General features: G+C 40.6%; 1 protein-coding gene and 1 non-coding gene across 4 annotated transcripts in view; one reads left to right on the top strand and one right to left on the bottom strand.

Annotated features, from left to right (window-relative positions):
* The window catches only part of Asxl3 (ASXL transcriptional regulator 3), a 205,191-nt gene extending 194,521 nt beyond the window's left edge, over positions 1-10,670 (top strand). For all 3 annotated transcript variants that reach the window (XM_045135319.1, XM_045135320.1, XM_045135321.1), the window contains one exon: positions 2,624-10,670. In XM_045135319.1, the coding sequence (XP_044991254.1) occupies positions 2,624-6,286 (3,663 nt within the window). In that variant the 3' untranslated portion in view covers positions 6,287-10,670. The remainder of the gene's footprint in view (positions 1-2,623) is intronic.
* A 5,617-nt stretch (positions 10,671-16,287) lies between these two features.
* Positions 16,288-16,478, bottom strand: LOC123455233. Its single transcript, XR_006633775.1, has one exon. It is a non-coding gene; the product is annotated as a U2 spliceosomal RNA (small nuclear RNA).
* Between the last annotated feature and the right edge of the window lie 6,776 nt (positions 16,479-23,254).

Raw genomic sequence — 23,254 nt, 5'->3', positions numbered from 1 at the left:
AGAGAGAATGGGCGCGCCAGGGCTTCCAGCCACTGCAAACGAACTCCAGACACGTGTGCCCCCTTGTGCATCTGGCTAACGTGAGACCTGGGGAACTGAGCCTCGAACCGGTGTTCTTAGGCTTCACAGGCAAGCACTTAACCGCTAAGCCATCTCTCCAGTCCTCATCAACCTTTCTTGAGTACATTAATAAAGTTGTTCTCTGAACTGAGGATGCTATAGACATTTAAATAAATAAAGACTATAGTTTATTCATAATTATAGAAATGCCTCGAGCTTTAAGAAATTATTAATTCTTATGAATAAATATTCTTGTTTATGTACTTTCTGTTGATCATAAATTTTAACTTAAAAATCTAAGTATTTTATACAACTTTATTTATCTCAAAGTTATGATTAATTCAAAAGAAACTATCTGTCTATAAATTTTTTACCCTCTGTCATTTATATTTCCCCATCACAGGATAGATTTATAATTATAAACATTACAAGCTTTTAAAAATATTTGTGTCTCATTTTGCTCTGTTAAACTTGGTTTCATAGGTGATTCGGGATCTCCACAAGACAACTTTTTAAGGCTCCAATTAAAGTCATTCTACTTAATAAAGCAGTGTCTATTAAATAAGATTCAAAAGATACAAAAGATCAGCATTAAACTTCAGTAAAAAACCTACTGTGGGGGCTGGAGAGATGGCTTAGCAGCTAAGGCACTTCTCTGCAAAACCAAAGGACCCAGGTTCAATTCCCTAGGACCCATGCATCTGGAGTTTTTTGCAGCTAGATTCCTGCTGTGCCTATTCTTTCTCTTTCTCTCTCTTTCTCCTTGTGCCCTCCTTTCTCCCCCCCCCCACCACAAATACATAAATAAAAATAAAAAAAAATTTTAAAACACCTACTGTGTAGTTTAATTTCTGAACCATGGAAAGAAAAATTTTAATACCTTTTTAGAAGGAAATATTCCTATATATACCAGCCTTATTTTTTATCTAAAGCTCACTTTCAGAATAGCATGACCTTTATTTAAAGACAAATAAATAGGTTAGGTACACAGGAGATCGATGATTGAGATAGATGATGATAGATAGATATTGACTAATTCTAGACAGAGATATAGAAAGATGACAGATTGGAGTCTCTCCAAAAGATATACTTAATGTTTGGTTGTAAGATCTTAATTAAAGGAATTTGGCTATAATTTTAAATGTGTTTATGTTTTTAGACTAAGAGCAATACTTAAAATATTGAATTTGTTTGCCAAATTTACCTCTACTTTGCCATGAAGGTGAGGACAGGCCTTATTACTGAAAATAAGACAAGAGATTGCTCAAGAAGATAAATTGGTCTGGCGGGACTCCCAAACATAATTTCAGACAGAAATGATCCTGTAGTATGTGGCGAATGGTTATGGCATAAATAGGAATATGTTCCAAAGACAGAGATACATTTTCTTGAACAACCTTATTCTGTAATGGGGGAAGGAAGCACAGTACCTATGAGCAGTACTGAGTTGGAAGGCCACGGACTGCTCCCCCTCATCCCCAGCAGATGACTTTATTTCTCCAGGCTCAGGTTTTCCATATATGACATGGGCCCTTCCAACTTTAAAGCCATGACTCTGAGGACACTTATTGGTCGTAGCAACAGCTTTACCATGTGATGCTACACATTAGGTCTTGTGCCTCACAAATTTGTTAATGACATCATTAGTCTTTTAGCATAAGTAGGTGAGCAGTTTAGGTTGGGACAGGTGCAAAATTTATCACATGGTAGATTATCAGCATGAAAAGAAATTGTTTAACCCATATTTTCTTGGGAAAAATAATCAAGTTGCCTTTGGCTTTATAAGTATTAAGCAATACCTCTGGAAAACAGAGCACACACCAACACAAGTTAGCTTCATCTGTATTGCAGTAATGACAGTATACAAGCCTCGGCTCATGGAGTCACTGGGGAAACTAAAGCACATAGTGACTTGCCACTGTTCACAACATACTTTTGTATAAAGCCAGTATGAGAATTATAGTCTGTTATCTCCTTGGGCAGGGTAGTTTTCTTTGAGCCAAATAAAGACAGATTAAACTCAGAATATGCATCCTAGTTGTTTGTTGCTGTTCTGGGAAGGATGATAATTTAAATCTAGTATCTCTAAATCTTTTCACATAAGTTCTATTACTCAGTTTGTTATTTATGCACATTTTTTGAGACAGGATACTCCTAAATAGTGCAGGCTAGACTAAAACTTGCTATGTACCCCAGGCTAGTCTCAAAACCACAGTCCTCTTAAGCCTCCTGAGTGTTGAGGTCATGGGTCTGTACCACCACATATAGCTAACATCACGTTCAAAAGCATGGGATTTTTCCCATTGGCACAAGACTTTAAGAAGTTGCTTTATTTCTGTGCTAAATGAAATCATTAGTTGATTTCCTATAGAAGACAAAGGTAGATGTTACACTTATGGTACATTTGTTATTGCTTTTAATCTTGAATCTTCATTCATAGGCTAAGGGGCAATTAAAGATATATGATGGCAAATGCAGCTGCTCTCTCTCCTTGCATTACTGCACCCCATATTGATCTTCTGTGATCATGTAGAAAATGTTTCTTTCCATTCTCTTCTTTTAGATTCAGCTTTCCAAAATTGGGCCACCTTTCATCATCAGGAGCCAACCAGTCTCCAAACCAGAGTCTCGAGCACCCACTAGCACATCGGTCAGTGGAGGAAGGAACACAGGAGCCAGGACCCTCGCAGATATCAAAGCCCGTGCCCAGCAAGCCCGGGCTCAGCGTGAGGCTGCTGCAGCTGCTGCTGTGGCCGCTGCAGCAAGCATTGTCTCCGGAGCCATGGGAAGCCCAGGAGAGGGCAGCAAGGCGAGAACCTTGGCCCATATCAAAGAGCAGACCAAGGCTAAGCTCTTTGCCAAGCATCAGGCGCGAGCCCATCTCTTCCAGAGTTCTAAAGAGACCCGATTGCCTCCTCTTAGCTCCAAAGAAGAGTTTCCCAATCTGGAAGGCTCTTCTACCCAAGAAACAAAAATAGAAGGCTCTACTGGTGTCATTATTGTCAATCCTAATTGCCGATCTCCCAGCAACAAATCCGCACACCTCCGGGAGACAACCAGTGCACTTCAGCTACCCCTTAACCTGGCTCAAGTTCCAGAAACTGCCACTGACTTAACTGTGCATAGCTCTGATGAAAGCCTACCTGTGTCACACTTAACTGAGAAAATTGTTTCATCTACCTCTTCTGAAAATGGCAGTGTGTCCATGCATTTTAATAAAAGTCCCATCCCAATGTCTGCTTGCAGCACTGCTGTGTCGGGGGCAATTAAAGAACATTCCTTTGTGAGCTCTGTTGACAAATCTGTCCTCATGTCTGTTGACAGTGCGAACAGCACAATTTCTGCTTGTAATATAAGCTTGTTAAAAACTATCCAGGGAACTGACATGCCATGCATAGCCATTGTACCAAAATGTATTGACAGCACTGCTATTCCAGCCACTGAGGAGGGCACCAACCTGGCGAGCTCTACCGAAGGCAAGCCCCTGCCCAGCAGCAAAGCTGCTAACTTGGTCTCCAGTCAGTGCACCTCTGTGCCAGCTCCAGCCATTGGAAGTAACTTGCCAAACCATCTCTGCACTGGCTCTGTCTTGATTCCCCCCACAGGAATTAACAACAGGTTTCCTTCTGAGAAGATAGCCATGCCTGGGAGTGAGGAGCAGACCCCTTTGTCCATGGGAACCACTGTAAGAGCGGCCTTCAGCTGCAGTGATCCCGTGGCCATCACCAGCTCGCTGGTTGAACGCCCATCAGTTGCAGTGTTTACTGGAAACATGTTAACTGTAAATTCTTACCACAGTCCTGCCAAGTTAAGTGCTGAGAGCTTGGACAAAACTTCAGGATCTCGAAATAGGGCTGACAATTCCGGGAAACCTGCACAGCCACCAGGGGGCTTCGCACCAGCAGCCATAAACAGATCAATTCCCTGCAAAGTCATCGTGGACCACAGTACAACACTGACCTCCAGCCTGTCTCTGACTCTCTCCATTCAAAATGCAGAAGCCAGCTTGGACCCCCAGAGCAGGTCGGTGAGGACAGAAGTATCCATCCAGCCTATGGCATGTCCTCAGGTGTCTGTCATTAGCAGGCCTGAGCAGGTAGCCAGTGAAGGTGTGGATCATGGCTGTGGTTTCATTGCTGTTCCTGTAGCCAAACAAGATGGTAAGGCACTGCAAGCTCCCTGCTCAGGTCTCCAAGAACTGCCCCTTGTGCCCAACGACCTAACGGAGGCAACTGCGCCCAGCTTTGCTCACGAGGCTCACAACTCAACTCCTTTCAGAAATGAAGCAGACACAACCTGTAGCAGCCAGTACAACCCAGGAACCCGGATTTGCTGGAGTGAAGATGCATCGAAGAACGCAGGGCAGCCCCTGGCGAGTCACTTGGGTGCAAGCAAGCAGAAGGAATACCCCGAGCAGAGTGGCCCAAAGGCTGTCAAAGCGGAGCACACCAGTTACGTGGTGCATGTGCCAGACCTTCACCCCAGCAGCCTGGTCACAAATGTCCCTCTTCCTATGAAAGCTGAGCCTCACGAAGTGGACAAGGGCTTTAAGGCCTCTGAAGACTTCTCTGCCAGGGAGCTTCCACCCCCAGCCGCCTCCGAGGCAGCCAAGGGTGTCAGTGGACAGCAGACACAGGCCCTGAAGGCGTCCTCCTCCAGCCCCAGGGACGAGGCCATCCCCTTGGCCTCTGACACTTTGAAAAGAGGGCCTAGCGCCGGGAGCTCGAGCTGTCGCCTGTCCTCCGTGGAAGCCAACAACCCACTAGTGACACAGCTGCTGCAGGGGAACCTGCCTCTGGAGAAAGTGCTGCCGCAGCCCCGCCTGGGAGCCAAGCTGGAGATCAGCCGGCTGCTGCCCCTTCCAACTACCTCAGTGGGGAAGACGGCGACGGCGCCCGACCGGGCGGGGGGCGACGTGCCGGCCAGCTCCGCGCACCCCGACGGGAAGGGCTACCTGCCCGCGGCCCTTGGCCCCCTCCAAATGAAAAAGCGAGAAAATCACCCCAAGAAGCGCGCCTCCAGGGCCGCCGGGGAGCATGGTCAAGTCAAGTGCGAGCCCGGGAAGCTGCTGGCGGACCCGGACGCGCTGGGTCGTCACCCCTGGCCCGGGCCCGCTGGGGCCAGGGCGGTCGGCGGGGCTCAGGCCGCGCCCATGCAGGGCAGGCCCGGGCACAGCCCGGAGGCCAAGCCGCAGAAGCGGCTGCTCCCAGCCTGCGGCTTCCAGCAGGGCCTGTACCACGTGGACAAGAATGGCAGCTTCCAGCCCCCCGACGCCGGTGCCCCGCACAGACCGCAGTTTTACCAAATGCCCATGGCCGCCCGGGGCTCCATCCCCGCCTCCGCTCTATTGCAGGCCTCTCCCAAGACCCCAGCGGGCTGCAGTACCTTCGCCTTCAACAGGCATCTAGAACAAAAGGGACTGGGAGAAGTTAACCTTTCCGCAGCACCTCACCAGCTGAGGCTAGCCAACATGTCATCCCCCAATATGCCCATCAAAGAAGGGGAGGACATGGGAGGCCCCGCACACGCAATGCCCAACAAAGCGCTAGTGCACCCGCCCCCTCCCCCGCCGCCTCCGCCCTTGGCCTTGCCGCCCCCGCCCCCACTACCTCCGCCTGTCCCCACCGCGGAAGCCGCATCTGATCAAAAGCAACCTCCGGTTGCCATGGAAACCACGAAGAGACTGAGTTGGCCACAGTCCACAGGCATATGTAGCAATATCAAGTCGGAACCCCTTTCCTTTGAGGAAGGCCTAAACAGCTGTGAACTGCGCACGAAACAAGTTTCCTATGACCAGACTGAAATGAAGGAACAATTGAAGGCATTCGCGCTAAAAAATGCAGACTTCTCTTCCTATTTGCTGTCTGAGCCTCAGAAGCCTTTCCCACAATTAGCTGGTCAGAAGGTGCAGGTGCCGCAGCAGCAGCTCTGCGGAAGTTATCCCACCATCCACTTTGGGGGCACAAGCTTCAAGAGGGCAGCCTCCGCCCTAGAAAAGTCCATGGGGGTTTTGGGAAGTGGCTCCAGCTCCACCACAGGCCTGGCAGGGCAGAGCGCTCAAACGCCAGTGCAGAACTTTGCGGACAGCAGCAACGCAGATGAATTGGAACTGAAATGCTCTTGCCGGCTGAAAGCCATGATTGTGTGCAAAGGCTGTGGGGCCTTCTGTCATGACGACTGCATAGGGCCTTCCAAACTCTGCGTAGCTTGCCTTGTGGTACGGTGAGAACTGAGTAAAAGATGCAGTGTCCCTTCTCCGCTCTGAAAAGAAAGTCCCTAGCCACAGCCACAGCAGATCGAATCATGCGCCTTTATTTTACTTGGGGCAGGTTTGTCTTCTTCACAGAGAGGGTGTATAGCAGAAGGATGGCCCCACAGCATGTCTGCTGTGTGTTAACGTGCCACTCACCGCAGTGCGTGGATAGGCCACTGCGTCACCTTTTCTCCCAACCCCTCCCCCCACACTCCCCCACAACTTTTAACCCAGATCTGGATAGGAAAGGGACATTTTTAATTGCCTAATCACCAGACATGCAGATGCGGAAAGAGAATGATAAAAATGACTTAGGGTGGTGATCATACATTTTCTTATAGATTTATGATGACCACAAGCATTTTTGCAGCCACTTTTTCTGGACCTACGTTTACCGTAATGGCTGAGTCATAGTTGGAATGAGGAGTCTAATGTAAATGTGTGATTCCTTTTATATGTATTTATATCATTAAAGATACATCAAAGGAGGTATGCTATCAACGAAATACAGCTTCCCATCTCCTCTCTGTTCCTCAGAGACAGTAATTGTACTTTGGCCTTGGATTTTGGACACAGGCTGTAGTGAAATATATCCTGAACCTGAAATGGTAGTGTGGGTCTCCCATCAGTAATCTGGTTCTAGCCCTTGGATATCTGATAATGAAAGATCAGCTAGCCAGCAGAGCTATAGACCTAAAAGGTTGTGGACTTTCATGTGTGGCCTTTAAGAGCAAGTATTTAAAAATTGCCCTAAAATTATATCAAACAAAGAAAATGCTATCTATGCATGCATAAATGGGTTAATGTAAATATTAGCATTCATAGTCATTCTAAATCAGTTATTTCATTGCAGTTTGGGGTACCTAAAGCCCTTTTTAATGACATTCTGGCCGCCTTCTTTGCAGAGGTGGGTTACCTCTTTTTACAAGTGTCATTAATGATAAAAGGGACTGCAGAAGCTGAAGTGTGACCTTTTTAGAACCATTTTTCTCTTGCATCACAATCTATATTGCTTTTATTTTAATAAGCCCTTATTATTTAAAAATTGCTCTCCTGTTGCATGTTTTGCTGTTTTGTTCCTCATGTCTGGGGAAGTGGAAGGGCTTTGGAAAGGGATACTGCATCTTAGAATTCTCTTCATGTTTATGTAGCGAAGTCTGAGTGTGGAAGATATTTGAGCTGTGTTCCATATACTCCAGCCACCCTCATACTGGAAAACAGCTGTGTGGTTCAGGAGGCTCTGTTTGGAAAAGCAAATTCAAAAGCACACAAACACTGTGGGAAGATGAAAAGAAGGAAAACCATGCCCATTTGACTTCAGATTCAGAGCACAAAATATGGAATGTCATTTATTCATTGTGGCTGTAGAATTTAAAAAAAAAATGGAGGGAAAACCACCTGTATCCAGGGTAAGAGTGATGAGTACTCTCAAGTGGAGTCACTCTAGTGCATATAAACTTTTTGACATTCCCTAAAAATGTGTCTTAAAACTTAATTGCAATGAGTTGAAGTTACTTTCCTGAAAGAAACAAAACCACATTTGAAAATAATAATAATCAACTATGGTGTGCTTTTTTTTTTTTCTTCCATATTTATTATTGTGATGTTGCCAAATTTCTTTAGGTGATAGAAACATCATTTCTATTAACAAATGGATGGTGGTGAAAGCTTCTTTAAGAAAGAGAAGCAAAAGAAGCCTACCCTGTGGTGGAGTTTGGTGCTTCAGAACTTATCACTCCTGTTTTCATATTAAGACTAACAAAATTAATGGCGGAGAAACTTAAAGTCCTTTCCCAGCCCTTTCTGAGGACTGTGGCCTTAGAGCAAATCCTTACTAGCTGCATACGAGGCTGTACTCAGACAGAGTCCTCATCAGTGATGTCTTCACGGTCAGTTTGGGTATGATATCATCTTGGTTTTGAAGATCCTGCTCTTAGATTCACAGAGGGGCACTCCAAATGTAGACATTTGCATGCCAACTTCTAAATTTTATTGCTGCTATTCCAGTGTCAGATACTGTCTACACCAGCACATTCAAAACTACCGCATCAGTAGCTGATACGTGTTCAAAGAGACTCCAGTCTACAAAGCCTTTGCACTCTGTGTGTGAGGTTCGGTTGAGGCTGGTGATACCGAGCTCATTGCCAGATCCACCCTTTGTTGAATACTGCCAGCAAATTGCCTCCTGGGGATAAAGAAGTGTCCTTCTGTATGCTTGGATTTTTCACGTAATAGCTCCGAAGAATCACTTACTGATAGTGTGTGGATTTTGTCACCCAGGTCCAAAGAGTAATTGTTCTACACCCTTGTTCTTTTCTGTCCCAGTTCAAGTTCCTGGTGTCTCATATGGCTCATTTCCCAGAAAAAATTGTCTTTGGGGTAAAAAAGTAATGAAAAAAATTCAGAAACAAAATTTGGCCCAGATATTTTATAGATGTCCATTTAATATTCACATAAAAGTATAACTTCAGTATATTTGAATTAGGCAAGTAGGTAGTTTCCTTATTTCTACATATTTGTGCTTATGAGCAAATAGACCAAGTTATTTGCTGTATGGTTATTGTGGTATAATGTGCAAATTTCATTGTGTGCATTATCCTGACATTGAACACTATGATATCCCAGTCAGGAATAGATCTTGCACACATTAAGCATTTTTATTTTTTAATTAAAAAGGTTGAATTCCCTAAGTAGCACTTTTGGAGCAAAGGGGGGAAGGAACCCATTATCCCCTAATCCCCTCCTTTAGGATATGCATATGCCTGAGGAGTTTAGAACATTTAGGTATTGAATGGGAATATTAATAACATTATGAGGCAAATTCATTTTCAAAATGAAAATATTTTTCCTTCCCCAAAATGAGGATAGTATAAATGTTGGTGAATGGAGCACCAGAGTTCTATGAGTATCTAGTGTGCAGGAAAAAATCTTGAAAACCTATGAGGTTGAGTCTGTTGCTATAATGACTTTGTGGTAGCATGTGTTGTGGGGTGAGCTGCAAAAGGTGTAGTTGACTTCTGGACCTTGGATATTCCTACTCCGTTCAAAATAAACATGCAGAAACAAGCTGGTGCCCACAGTGCTTTATGATTCAGTCAAGAGTAAAACTACATGATGCTGCACATCCCTTCTTTATGAAACACTTGCACAGTATCAAAAGAGGAAGTTGCTGTGGCGTCTGGCTTCCCTGCTTCTCCCTGGCATGGTGAAGTTCCAGGACTGAGACGCTAAAGCCAAGCTCAGGGTGTCTGTCTCCCTGAGGTGTGGAGGCCCAACATTGTCCTTGTTGCCTGGGGACCCGACCCCCACCCTGGAACGTTCAGACTCACTCATGTCCATCCGTGTTCCCAGAGAACAATGTGAAGAGTCCCAGGACAGGAACTCATTGACTGTCAGGGGCCTATGTAGCCAAAATATCACTGTAAGAAAAATTCTTTTTGACTCCAGTTCCCATTCTTTGTCAATGTAAAACAAACAAAAAGCATCTTTACTGTCATTTTAATGGAGCTGCTTGTTTTCCCAGCACACATTATTTAACCTTGTACTATATTTGATAATTGCAGAATAATTTAGTCTGTAGAGAGACTGTTCTATCATGAATGTTTCAAAGAAAGTGCTTTACTAGGTTGCCATGATTTTCTCATTCTGCTGTATGTCCGTCTGGCTTCATAGAAATTGTCTCTGATGCATATTTTCAGTACAGATTTTGTTTAATGTGTTGTTGTTTTTTTTTGTTTTGTTTTTTGGGGGTTTTTTGGTCAGTATTCTGAATGTTTACATCTGTTTGACATTAGCCATGAAATGCCTTTGTTTTTAAAGGCAGAATTACTCCTCCTGTAAGAGCAAAATGTGAAATTGGCCTACACGTGTGCATGACAAACATCGATGGGGGTGAAGGCCCCAACCTACACAGACTTTTTCTATCATCAGACAGAAACATGAAACCCTCCTTCAGTCCTCTACCAAAGAATATATTAGTCCCACAAGAAGAACTCAAGAAAGGTGTGTAAAGTCCTCAGAAGGAGGAACAGTGATTCAGTAAGACTGCTACTATTCCATACTGTTATGCTTGCTTTGATACCTGATGAAATGTGACTGACTGCAACAAGCATTAAAATGATTTTTAGACAGTGTTTTGTTTAGAATTCAGGGATCATGCATTCTTTAATGGTGCTGTTTGTTTTTTTATTTCTTCTTTTCTACAAAGAAAAAAAGTTTTGCCTACAAAAGTGACTGCTCACAGTGTCATAAGTTAAATGAGACTCTTCACATTTCTCCACTTTCCCTTTCTCCATGTTACAGTTTGGGTTTCAGTATCAAAATATTCTGGGTAAAATAAAGACATTGAAAAATGAAATAATTGTCATTCTGTTATTGAAACGCAATTCCTTTGTCTATATGACATACAAATAATTCACTAAGCATTTTATTAAGAAAAAGTAGGAAAAACTTTAGCCATTAACTGTTAGGACATGCTTATTTTTGGTGTGAAAAATTGTGAACATATGGTGGTAACTACTGTTAACACAGAAAATAACACTGAAACGTCTTTGAAATTATTGGTACCTGTTGTCACATCACTCAAAACCATGCTTAGGTGCTGGAAAGATGGCTTAGCAGTTAAGGCATTTGCCTGCAAAGCCAAAGGGTCCTGGTTCGACTCACACCAGATGCACAAGAGAGCGCAAGCATCTGGAGTTCATTTGCAGGGCTGGAGGCCCTGGTGTGCCCATTCTCTCTCTCGCTCTCGCTCTCTCCCTCTGTCTCTTTTTCCCTCCCTCACTCTTTCTTTCTTTCAAATAAATAAATAAAATATATTTAATAAAAATTTAAAAAAAACATGCTTAGGATTCTTGTTCTCATCATCATCCTAATCCCTTATGCCAAAAAACTCAGGTCAAACTAATTGTTACTGCTGAAGTTAATAGAATCTTAAAACATGAAGAGTACGAAAATGATCTTTAAAAATTTGTTCTTGTTACTCTTTATCCTACATTACATATTATAGCTGAAGTTATTTGAATGAAATGTGGTGAACCATTAGAATAAAATTGCCTCAGTTGTATATACACAGGATAAGGAAATATGCATATATTTTCAGTAAAATGAATCAGAAAACACTAAACATAATTGGCTGGTAAATCCAAATGCAACTGTTTTTTGTTTTTTTTTTCATCTGGGTGGAAAATAATGTACTTAGCCACCAGATGGCAAAAGATGTTGTTTACTTTGGGAAGAAAAAAGAACAAAACACATTTCCTCCTCTGAAGACACAATAGTAAAATAGTTACAACAAAAGTCCACTTATCCAAGGAAATCAGGGAGATGGTAATTTCTAAATTTCATTAAATTTTTACTACAATAACAATGCTATTTTTCTATGTGCCACTGGTTTTTGGTCCCCCCTCACTATTAATGAAGTACTTTCTTAGTTTTATATACAATTACAGAAATTTATGTTTTGGATTACTTTACTCAAAAGACATCAGTGAGCCGGGTATGGTGGCGCACGCCTTTAATCCCAGCACTTGGGAGGCAGAGGTAGGAGGATCACAGTGAGTTGGAGGCCACCCCCAGACTACAGAGTGAATTCCAGGTCAGCCTGACATAGAGTGAGACCCTACCTCGAAAAACCAAAAAAAAAAAAGACATCAGAAATCAACTACATGACCTTGAATAGCCTAATATTTCTTAAGCTGATACCTATTAAAACTGACTTGAATGCTTATGTGTTTTAGTTTATTCTTCAAAAATGGGTACAATTATATACTCTTTACATAAATATTCCCTTCTTTGAATTCATTAATGGGGCCTAATTTGAGTGACAAACTCTTTTTATGTATTTGTGTCTATTATGACTAAATGTTTAATATTTTTTAAAAATAAGTGGAATGCATACTTATATTAAAAGTCAAATAACCTTACAGAAATGATAGAAAAAATATTTCAATACCCTGGTACAAATTGAATTTCAGGCACTGCTTCTTACTATTCACATTGTATTCAATAGAATTTAAATCAGAAAACAGAGCTAGTATTGTACATGCAAGTTACAAGTTTGGATTGTAGTAGGAAACAGAAATGTCATGGCCAAGACTTCTGAGAAATTGACTTTTCTATCTTGCTGGTGCTAACAGAGGGAAACATTTGGGTCAGTGGAATAAAATGTATACATATTGTAAGAACTTCAGAGAAGATTGGTCCCTAGCATCCCCTCCATGGGCTGTATTCTTTGTTAGGAGGGCAGAGATTAGGATTATTCACATTCCTACTGTCCCTCAACCAATCCAATTTTAGTCATCTTATAAATATTATGCTTGGAGCCAGGCATAGTGATGTATACTTTAAACCCAGCACTAAGTATGGAGAGGTAAGATTTCTGTGCATTCAGGGCCAGCTACAGAGTGAGTTCTAAGACAGCCTGGGCTGAAGTGAGACCTACCTCAAAAAAAAAAAAAAAAAAAGATACAGGGCTGGAGAGATGGCTTAGCAGTTCAGCACTTGCCTGTGAAGCCTAAGGACACCAGTTCGAGGCTCCATTCCCCAGGACCCATGGTAGCCAGATGCACAAGAGGGTGTATGCATCTGAGTTGGCTTGCCTCTGCTAGAGGCCCTAATGGGCCCATTCTCTGTCTATCTGCCTCTTTCTCTCTGTCTGTTATTCTCAAATAAAAAAAATAAATAAATAAATAAATAAATAAATAAATAACTAAATAAAAAGGTATAAATAAATTAGTAAATAAATATTCCACTTGAAACCAGCTGACAACCTGACCTTTAAGCATTTTAATATGTATTTGAAAATATTCTGAAACTAAGATTTATTTATAAGACTACATTCGGTGAGAAATTGTATTTTCCTTTAATTTTTGTCCTATTTAGGAAAATGTGTCATGCTGCTTAACTATATGGAGACTTTTACTCCCCAAGCCTTAATGCTTCTGAAGCTAAAGACCATGGTACTTTTGGTATCAAAATTCGACCAATATTTAATGAGCAAATATCACCATGTCTATACAACATTTTACTAATGATTCAATTGTGCCCCGGTCAGTGGGTTGTTGAACAAGGACTTGAGGAGAAGCTAACCTGGGTGAAAAGGAGGCAAACAGACACAAGAAGGAGACCATGCTAGGTGTTTGTCACAGCCTCGAGAGTTTATTCTTATATGTAGGTTTATATAGAGTTGTAGGAGGAAGGGGACATAGGGCAAAGTTCACAGAGTTATTGGTTAAACCGCAATGCCTTTGTTTCTTCATCAGCTACCAGCAGGATGGGGGAGTGTTTAGCCAGGTGTATGATCCCATTGTTTCTGGTAGTTGAATATTAGGTGAGGAAGTAGAAAGTTAACTTGCTGTATGGCAGTCTTTGTTTCTGGTAGTTGAGTATTAGGTGAGGAAGTAAAAACTTAACTTGCTATATGGTGGTTTCTGTTAACATGGCCGAGGTTTGTTTCATAGCTCCCAACATCACCTCCCTTCTTTTATACAAAACGAAGGGGAGGCCCACTTTGCAGTGGTGGGCATTAACCAACTGGGGGAGTAGGGACCCGACTCATCCCATGGGATGTCTTTCCCACAATCTTTGGCCCTTGGTACCTTTTGGGGAGGGGAGGCAGGGCCTATGTGGCTGGAGAGTGAGGCACAGCCTTAGTGATAACAGTTATGGTACCAACCTCCATATAAGGTTTTTCTCTCAGGGAATTCAGAAGCAGTCAGAAAGGGACCTTCCCTTGTGGTGCTTTGCCTCGCACAGACATTGGTGCCCATATCACACTGACTTTATTGTGAGTTGATATGTATAGAGCTGAATCCTATGCAGCTCCTAAAGGAGGGGTAGCTATTTGGCCATGACAGGTAGACCACAGCAATAGCAGAGGTGTAGAGGACAGCAGTATAGTAAATAAGTACAGAATGTAAGATAAAGGGAGAGTGACAGCTGCAGGTGGTAGGTCTTCAGTGGCAACGCCTCAATCCGCCAGCTCCAGTCTGTGATAATGGACCTGTAAAGGCTGCACCTTAATGACTTTATTCTATTGACATATAAAAGACATGATTTTAATTATAATAACGGGTCCAGTTGTGAGTGAGAGGATTAAGATAAGTAGAGGTCCTTCCAGCTTTGTCCTGTTAGGGAAAAAGGGAGATTCTCTCAGGGAAGTGTTTCTTCCCTAGATATGTGAGATGTCACTGGAGGATCATCAGCCCATTTTACAAGTCTCTCTGGCAGCCATCTCACAGCAGTTTCTTTGGTGTTAGACAAGCATACTGATCTTCGGCCCAAAATGAGTACTGGGTCTGTGCCATTCCATTTTAAAGTTAAAGGATCTTTCCACATGGCTTTGGCAAAGTATTTTTTGTATTTGTGTGCCAAAAGTGATCAGCAGATGAATTTACCTGAGTATCAAGAGTTAAAAAGTTTAGGACAAACAAGGCATGATGAAGGATATTTCTTGGAGAGCCTTTTATGGGATATAAATCCCCCGTTTTTAACTTTTGGAGGGTAAATTGAGCCAGAAGAGGGGCCCCTCCTGCCAGAACACCCCAGTGGATGTAAAGTTAGTGGCACAAATGACCAGGAGAAGAGGCTTTTTATAAGAGATAAAAGTGACCCTTTGGCTCAGAATTGTAGCCTGTACTATCTTTAGGGCCTCTAAAATTTAGCACAGGTAAACTAAATGTAAAATGCTGACAATTCTCAGGGTATAAGGGAAAAAGTAATCTTTTAGGTCAATAATGATTTTACAATATCCTGCAGGAATTGCTACTGGAGTGGGGAGGCCTGGTTGTAGAGCCCCCATAGGGACCATGGCCTTGTTAAGTTTTCTAAAGTCCTGGAGCAATCTCCATTTTAAGGGCATTCCAGAAACACTCCATTGCGGGGGCCTCTGGCCTCCAACCTCTTGTTTAGATAAACCTGTCATTTTAAATATCTTAAAGTACCATTGTTTGCTTAGCCCATCATAATGGAGATTATCTTATCCTCAGTGTTTTTTGACCCAGTAGGTTTCTCTGTTTTAGATTTTCCTTCTCCCTTCTTATCCATCTCTGGCCACCAGCCAGACAAAATTCAGGGAGAACTAGGATAAAGTCTGAGAGAGCCAAGGACATGTCTTATAGTGTATAGCTTGGACCTCTGTGCGAACATTTACAATAGACTTCATTAAACACTTAAAGAAAAAAAGGCAATAGGCATAAGAGAAGCAGAAGGCAAACTCCCGCAGCTGTAAAGCTGCCTATCCAGGAACTTAGAGAGTCCCAACCAGGCAATACAGACTTAATTGTAGTAAATATATCATTAGCAGCCTTAGTAGCATCAAAATCAAAATGACTGTTCTGTATAGTTAGAATTCTTGAATGTAAGTTAAGCAAGTCTAACAAAATGTTATCATGGTGCCAAAATTGAGACAGTTACTTTACATACAATAGAGTAGAATTTGGTCTTTTTTGAGCCAAAACATCTAGGTAAATATTAATATAATCCTTGATAAAGTTTTTTTGAAAGAAAAAAACCATTATTTGACAACCAATGATTTTGGCTTAAACTTGATAGCTATTGATTTTATGTGCCATAGAAATTTTTATTAACATAAAACAATTTTATGTTTTACCCATGACTTAAATTTGATAAAGTTTAAGCAAGCTATTCCAACATATTTTAGCCTGAAAATTTGTTTGTTTGTTTGTTTGTTTGTTTTTTGGTTTGTTTGTTTCTTAAAGTTTGTAAGCAGTTTAAAAACCTTTAACTTTAGGCATGGTGTTTAGGTTTGGCCTGACAATTTCTTTTCTTTTTTTTTTTTTTACATGCACACCTTTACTTATATACTTTAACATTCTGATCTAAGTACCACTCAAAAAGCATTTTTAACAAGTAATCATTGAAAAATTCCTTCCCAGTTCCTTCAATCAATTCATCTCACTCCATCATTAATTATCTTTTCTTTTCTTTTTTTTTTTTTTTTTTTTATTCCCCCAAGGGGGTGCACCGTTCCTGGAAGTACTGTAATACCAGGTCGATGCATGAAGTGGATGGAGCAAGCTCCTATTCCAACTCCAAGCTTCAAAAATCCATTTAATATATTTTTCTCAAATAGAGGACATATCAGATATTAAACTGATAAGAACAGATACTACACTTGATCTTAGCCAAAAGGCCAAAAAGTGATTATCTTTCTTATAAGGCTATTAAAAAATTACACCAAATTGATTAATTCTATTACTAAAAAGAAAGCAGTCTTAATACAATTTGATATCATTAATACCAATAACACACTTGTAAATGATTTTATTAGGAGTAACTAAGGCAAATTGTGTTGTTATCTTGAGGCAGGCTGGCTCAGAAGTCAGATCAGTTGCCTCCTCCTTTTAAGTAACAGGACATTACAATCTTTTTTTAAATATCTGACAAATTATAAGTTACCTCTTTAGAGGAAGTTTTGTTGTTTTTAATAATCCTCTATATAAGGTGAACTTGATCTAGAACAAATATCTGGCAAATTTACTCCTGTAAAAGACATTTAACATTTTCTTTTTAATTTCTATGCTTAGTGTTTTGATTTCCTTGAAATGGTTCTCTAGAAGAGAAAGGAATGTCACCTGCATCTGTCTTATCTCTTTAGTTACAAACAGTCACAAACATGACACGACTAGCAAGCACAATGAGCACACATAAACACACACACACACACACACACACATAAAAAGAACATATCCTCCTGATAAAATCAAAAAGAACTTGAAGTAATCTCAATTCCTTGTGTTTTTAAAACATCTTTTACTATGGCAATTAGCTCCTTTTTACCCTTTGTTAAATCTTTTTTTTTTTTCTTTAACCTGTGTTCCTTGTGCCTTGAGAGAAGTTTTAAGCCTTTCAACAATTTATGCTTACTTAGGGTCTGTCCTATGATAGAAAAGGAAAGAGGAGAAATGGCAAGACCAGAGGGCAACATTCCTGGTCGAAGAACCAGCACGGGGGATCCCTGATGGGCCTGACATGAGCCTGACTGCAATTTTAACAACTGGCAGCCACGCTAAGGGCATTTATTGGCTATTGCGTACTCAGTTTAATTGATAGGAAGAGATGCTAGATAGGAGGTCTTTTTCAACACCTGAATGGGTATCGGGATTCACACAGGGAGCTAGGGGCCTTCAGCCAATGCCAGAGGGTAGCCCTGGCCAAGAGGCTTCAGTTGCCCTGTCGCTATGTTGCAATTCCACGCAGTGGTGCCAACCAAAAGTAAAAGGAAGAAAACAAGTGCAAAAAGAAAATCCACAGTTCTTGTACCTTGAAAATCTGACTAAATCATCTTAAATGGTTTGCCTAGAAGTCTGCATCACTCATCTTACTTTAGCAAGTCTGTATCACAGGTGGGTTTCTTCTGTGGTGACCATGGAGCAGATCTGTTTTACAGGTGTATTGCCTGTAGTGATCTTACACGGATCTTCACTCACCCTGTCGGGGTGGTGATCCAATAGTGAGGATGGCCGTCCACTCGAGCGACGCCCAGGTCACACTTCGTACCTCGGGCCCCACATTAGTTGGGTGCCACTTGCCCCGGCCAGCAGGGAGTTGAACAAGGACTCGAGGAGAAGCTAACCTGGGTGAAAGGAGGCAAACAGACACAGAAGGAGACCATGCTAGGTGTTTGTCACGGCCTCGAGAGTTTATTCTTACATGTAGGTTTATATAGGGTTGTAGGGGTAAGTGGTCAGGGCAAGGAGTTGTAGGGGGAAGGGGACATAGTTAGGGCAAAGATCACAGAGTTATTGGTTAAACTCAATGCCTTTGTTTCTTCATTAGCTACCAGCAGGATGGGGGAGTGTTTAGTCAGGTGTACGATCCCATTGTTTCTGGTAGTTGAATATTAGGTAAGGAAATAGAAAGTTAACTTGCTATATGGCAGTCTTTGTTTCTGGTAGTTGAGTATTAGGTGAGGAAGTAAAAACTTAACTTGCTATATGGTGGTTTCTGTTAACATGGCCGAGGTTTGGTTCATAGCTCCCAACACAATTGTTCAAGAAGAATGAAGTCAGTTAAGGTTAGTGTTATGTGTATCAATGTCATTCCAGGATACCTCCTCATAAGATGGAAGAGCCTTTCTTGGAAAATGACATCTGTAGTTGATAGGCTCAGGTCACTGGGATGGACTTCCAAACAAACCAGGCACAGTTATAGAGGAAGATATATATATGTATCTCTGTGTGTATATGTTTATATTTTATATTTATATTTATATTTATATTTATATTTATATTTATATTTGAAGCTTATAGAGCCAGGGAAGTGCCATAATGATAGAAGCTGCCCTGCTTTCACAGGTTCCAGCAGAGAGAGAGAAGAACCACAAGCCAAAATCCAAAGCCACACCACATAGCACATTTAGTAACTCCAGTTAAGCTCAGGTACTTTGCATATCTTTGAACTGGAATTCCAAGTCTACCACACTTTAGCTCTGGACCCCAGGATCCACCCAGAGACACCTTCATCCAGGTAACTGGAAATCTAAGAAGCTTTAATAAACTCTTGAAACTATTGAGAGATATTCAAAACCATCACAACATCCAAACATATCTTTCTAGGACATCTCATTCCTCAGAACCAGTTGGGAAGTTTTAGAAAGATTAGTATGATAGTTAACTTTGATTATCAATTTGATTGGATTAAATGTGCTAGTTGGATTAGAGAAGGTCACCTTTGGGATAGAGCCACTTTGGTCAGGAGGGTGCTGGTCCAATCCAAGGGATTAATTCCCTTCATGGGTTCATAATATGATGGTGGCATTGTGATGTGGTAAAACAAAATGGTTGGTGGTCGGGACTGCCATGAGGAAGTTAGTCACTGGAGGTTTGTCCCTGGTGCTGTATCTTGTCATAGTTCTGTCCTATATTTACTTCTAAACCCCACTTTATACCCACCAAGAAGCAAAGAACAGCTTCTACCACACACTCTAGCTGTCATGATGTCCTACCCAAGCATATGTACCTAATCATCCATGGGCTGGATCCTTTGAAATTGTGAAGTGAAATAATCCTCTTGAATATTGTGGCTGTTAGGCTTTCTGATGCAGTGAGGAGAAAAGCAACTAATACATCTTCTTTCAAGTTAAAATTACATTTCCAAGCTGCTTTAACCATGTTTAAAGTAAAAATAGCAACAAGAAAGAAAAATTTCTTTTGTGTCTTGTATTGGAGGAATCGTGCTTTTCTTATTTAAATGGGAAAATAAAAGGAGAGAGAACTCTCACATATGGAGAATGTTTGTCACATTTGGCTCATGTGGAGAAAACAGCACAGATGGCCATGCTTGCTTCAGGACTGTGGTTTCGTGCCACGCATGATTCACCAGAGAAGGTAAGTCAGCATCTGCTCATTTCACTCTGTGTTCACCATTGTGATAATAAGTGGCAATGTATATAAGCACCTTTTTGTTACTAAACCCTCACAAAGAAAATTAATAGTATTTTTTAAATAAATTTAACATCTTTTTCTATCAATTTACATTAGAATCAACAAGGACATGTGAAAATCAAAATGAAGCAAACAAACAAGAACATTTCCAGCTTAATAAAATGTGAACCTTATTCACTTGGAAAGCTATTGGGCTAAGCTGTAGCAAATAAAAAATTTAAATGAATTCAAACTAATATATCAAAAAGTAAAAGCAGAACTTTGTAACTAGTTAAGCTAAATATTATTATGTTTTAAAATATTGTTGTTGGAGATATTTCTGCTTACCTTATGCCTCTGCAGATGGCTGTTTAAAATGCACTTCAATATACAAATTTATACTGTTGCCATGATTTGCGGTTGGTTCATATAAATATTGCCAAGCATGACTAATAACTGTAATAATGGGAAATCTGATTTCCTAGCCCATAGTTCAGCAAATAGACTTATGCAAATCTGTTGAGTATTATTTCTGCTTGGGAAGCAAGTATCAGCCTGCACTATGCACAGTAGAGACTCCTCTTCCTCTCTGACAGTCCTCTGAGTTGTGTTTCACACCATCACTGGGAGCTACATTATATATAGTGATCAATGTCAAGGGATTGAAAGCTACTGAAGAGCAAGCAAGAGGCTTGCATCATGCATAACAAAAGAGACAACATTCCTACCTAGAACAGAGGTTGACATTGGGCTCTGTGCCGTTATGTCAGAGGTGTTATAGTATTATAGAGAACAGTCAGAAATCCCTGAATGTTTAGCAAAAGGGGATGAGCCAGAAGATAAATATGTAGCATCCACAGCATCTCTCCATCTCTGATGTCAAGTGACAGCAAGCGAAACAAAGCACCCAAGGACCAGTGGGATGTAGAGTGACAAGTGCCCATCTGGTCCACCAGGAAAACCTTACCTAGAAGACTCTGTGGACTGAATAACACTGCCACTCACTCATAGAGTGAACCACCCTCGCCCACCACTGAATGAGAATATATTTGGAAACAGGCAACTGTAATAAAGTAACAAAAATTGATAATTTCTGAAAAGTGGGGCACTACTCTAATAGAATTGATAATCTTTTAAAAAGAGCAAGAGACAAGTGAACATGTGAGAATACAGTAAGTAGAAAGTAGGAAGAGAGCTTTACTTACCAGATAAAAACCACGAACGCCGGTATGCATGTAAAGCAGGTCATACTAAGTTGCACACTCAACTGGAGTTCAGTTTGCAGCAATATGAAGCTCTGGTGTGCCATACTCACTCTCTCTGTATCTGCCCCCCCTCAAATAAATAAAATTAAAAGGTTAAGCTATTTATAATCACAAAGCATCAAATGATAAAGTTTATTAATTCAAAGGTTAATTGTCCTCAAAAACAAATATGCTTAGTTACATTGTAGAGATATATTCAGTGATATTATCTATCAAAGTATATTTTGTCAAAAATAATGCCTTCTTTCATAGACTGGGCATGGTGGCACACACCTTTAATTCCAAAACACTTGGGAGGCAGAGGTAGGAGCATCTTTGTGAACTCCAGGCCACTCCAAGATTGCACAGAGAATTCCAGATCCACCTAGCTATAGCAAGATCCTACCTCTACATATCAACAAAAGAAATCTTAAAAAATAACGCTTTGGTGCTGGAGAAATAGCTTAGTGATTAAGGTGCATGGCTATGAAGTCTAAGGATCCAGGTTTGATTCTCCAGGTACCATGTAAACCAAATGTACAAGGTGGCACATGTGTCTGGAGTTCATTTACAGTAGCTATAGGCCCTGGCTCACCAGTTCTTTCTCTCTCTCTCTCTCTCTATCCCTTAAATAAATAAATAAATAAATAAATAAATAAATAAATAAATAAATAAATGAAAATAAGATCTTTTTAAAAAATAAAGCTTTATTTTAGTATGAGAGAACAAAATAGGAAATTTTATTCATGCAGTGTGTTTGTCAAATTTTTGCTGCCACCCAGTGGTTGCTCTGGGTGTTCTACATACACTGCTAGTCCTAAGTAATAAAGTTCCTCAGGAAAAAAATGCATTTGTAGCCAAACTCCTCCTTTGCTCCAAAAACAGTGGTTAAGCTATTTATAAGCACCATAGCATATTAAGTAAAAGAAAAAGTCCTCATTTGATCAATAGGTCTGAGAAGTTCTAAGTCTACATGGATAATTTGTTAATACACCTGAGTTATTCCACAAATTCTAGAATCACTTCCATGTTAAAATTAAGTGCTTTGCAAAATCTTCAGCAAAAGACAGTTACCATACAACTACAATCAGTAGCAAACACCTGCTTTAGTAGACAGCTTCAGGTCGCTGAGATGAACTTCCAGACCAGGCACAGTTACAGAGGAAGGGATATTTATTGAAGCTTACAGATCCAGGGGAAGTTCCATAATGGCAGAAGAAGCTGGCCTGCCTTCATGGGTCCAAGTAGAGAGAGAAACCATAAGCCATACCAGCACCACCAAAAAGCAAGCAAGTGCACTTCAGGAATATAATGAATGATTCCTGAAGAGTGCACAGTGAAAGCATGGAAACCTCTAGATAGTCAAATGTGCATCAAAGGAAAGGTTTTGTTTGAGTTGTGGGAAAGGACAGGGTTCAGGACTTCTAAACATGTAAAATTAGCTCCCATGTTTGCAAATAAGCAGATGACATTTTTCTTTTTCTTTGCCTTGTTAATTCAATGTCATCTACAGGACTTCTGTCTTTTCCATTTTACCTTTATTTTTTTTTTTTTAAACTTGACTATTCTTCACATAGGCTATTTGAGTAGGTTGTAAAAAGTAAGTTCTTGATGAGTTAAAATTGACCCCATGAATTTGAATGTACTTAACCATTATTTTCAATTATGACTTTCACTCAAGAGTATTTCTCCTTTAAAGAAAACATGCTGCTGGGTAAAAGTGAAACCTTTTAGCTTTAATTTATTTTCTTTCTTGTTATTAGTCCTTATGCTGAATCAACTAAAGCTACATAACATTTATTTATTTTTAAATTTTAATGGATGTGTAAAATGTACTTTTAGTAAGTATATATTTTTGTTTTTATTATAGAAACCAGGAATGTATGCTTCTTGAAAAATAGGACCCATCATAAATATGTATTATTATTCTAAATGTTGAGTAAATAATTGTTTATATAAATGAGAGCTTTATGGTTCAAACTTATATGAAATTAACATTATTGTACTTGATTTAGTGAATATTGTTATATTTAATATATCCTTCAGGCAACTTGAGTTTTTAGCTAATCACTAAAGGTTTTGTCTAACAGCATAACACTTGCCATCCTGAATATTTTACTACTATATAATTCAACAATTTCAAGTTTTTTTCTCAACTTTCCCAATCCATGATTTGCAAGTAGGAAATTAGAGTATACATGGCCCACTTCCTACAACATAGTATGTGCTTGAAATCTGAGACACACGATTTGAGTCAGAGTTCTCCCATTCATGTCTATATGACTTTTATCTCTTAATTTACTTGAATAGTT

The sequence above is a fragment of the Jaculus jaculus genome, chromosome 15, assembly GCF_020740685.1.
Source record: "Jaculus jaculus isolate mJacJac1 chromosome 15, mJacJac1.mat.Y.cur, whole genome shotgun sequence".
Taxonomy (NCBI): Eukaryota; Metazoa; Chordata; class Mammalia; order Rodentia; family Dipodidae; genus Jaculus; species Jaculus jaculus.
Note: the sequence above shows the minus strand (reverse complement) of the source record. Positions and strands in the feature narration are given on the sequence as shown.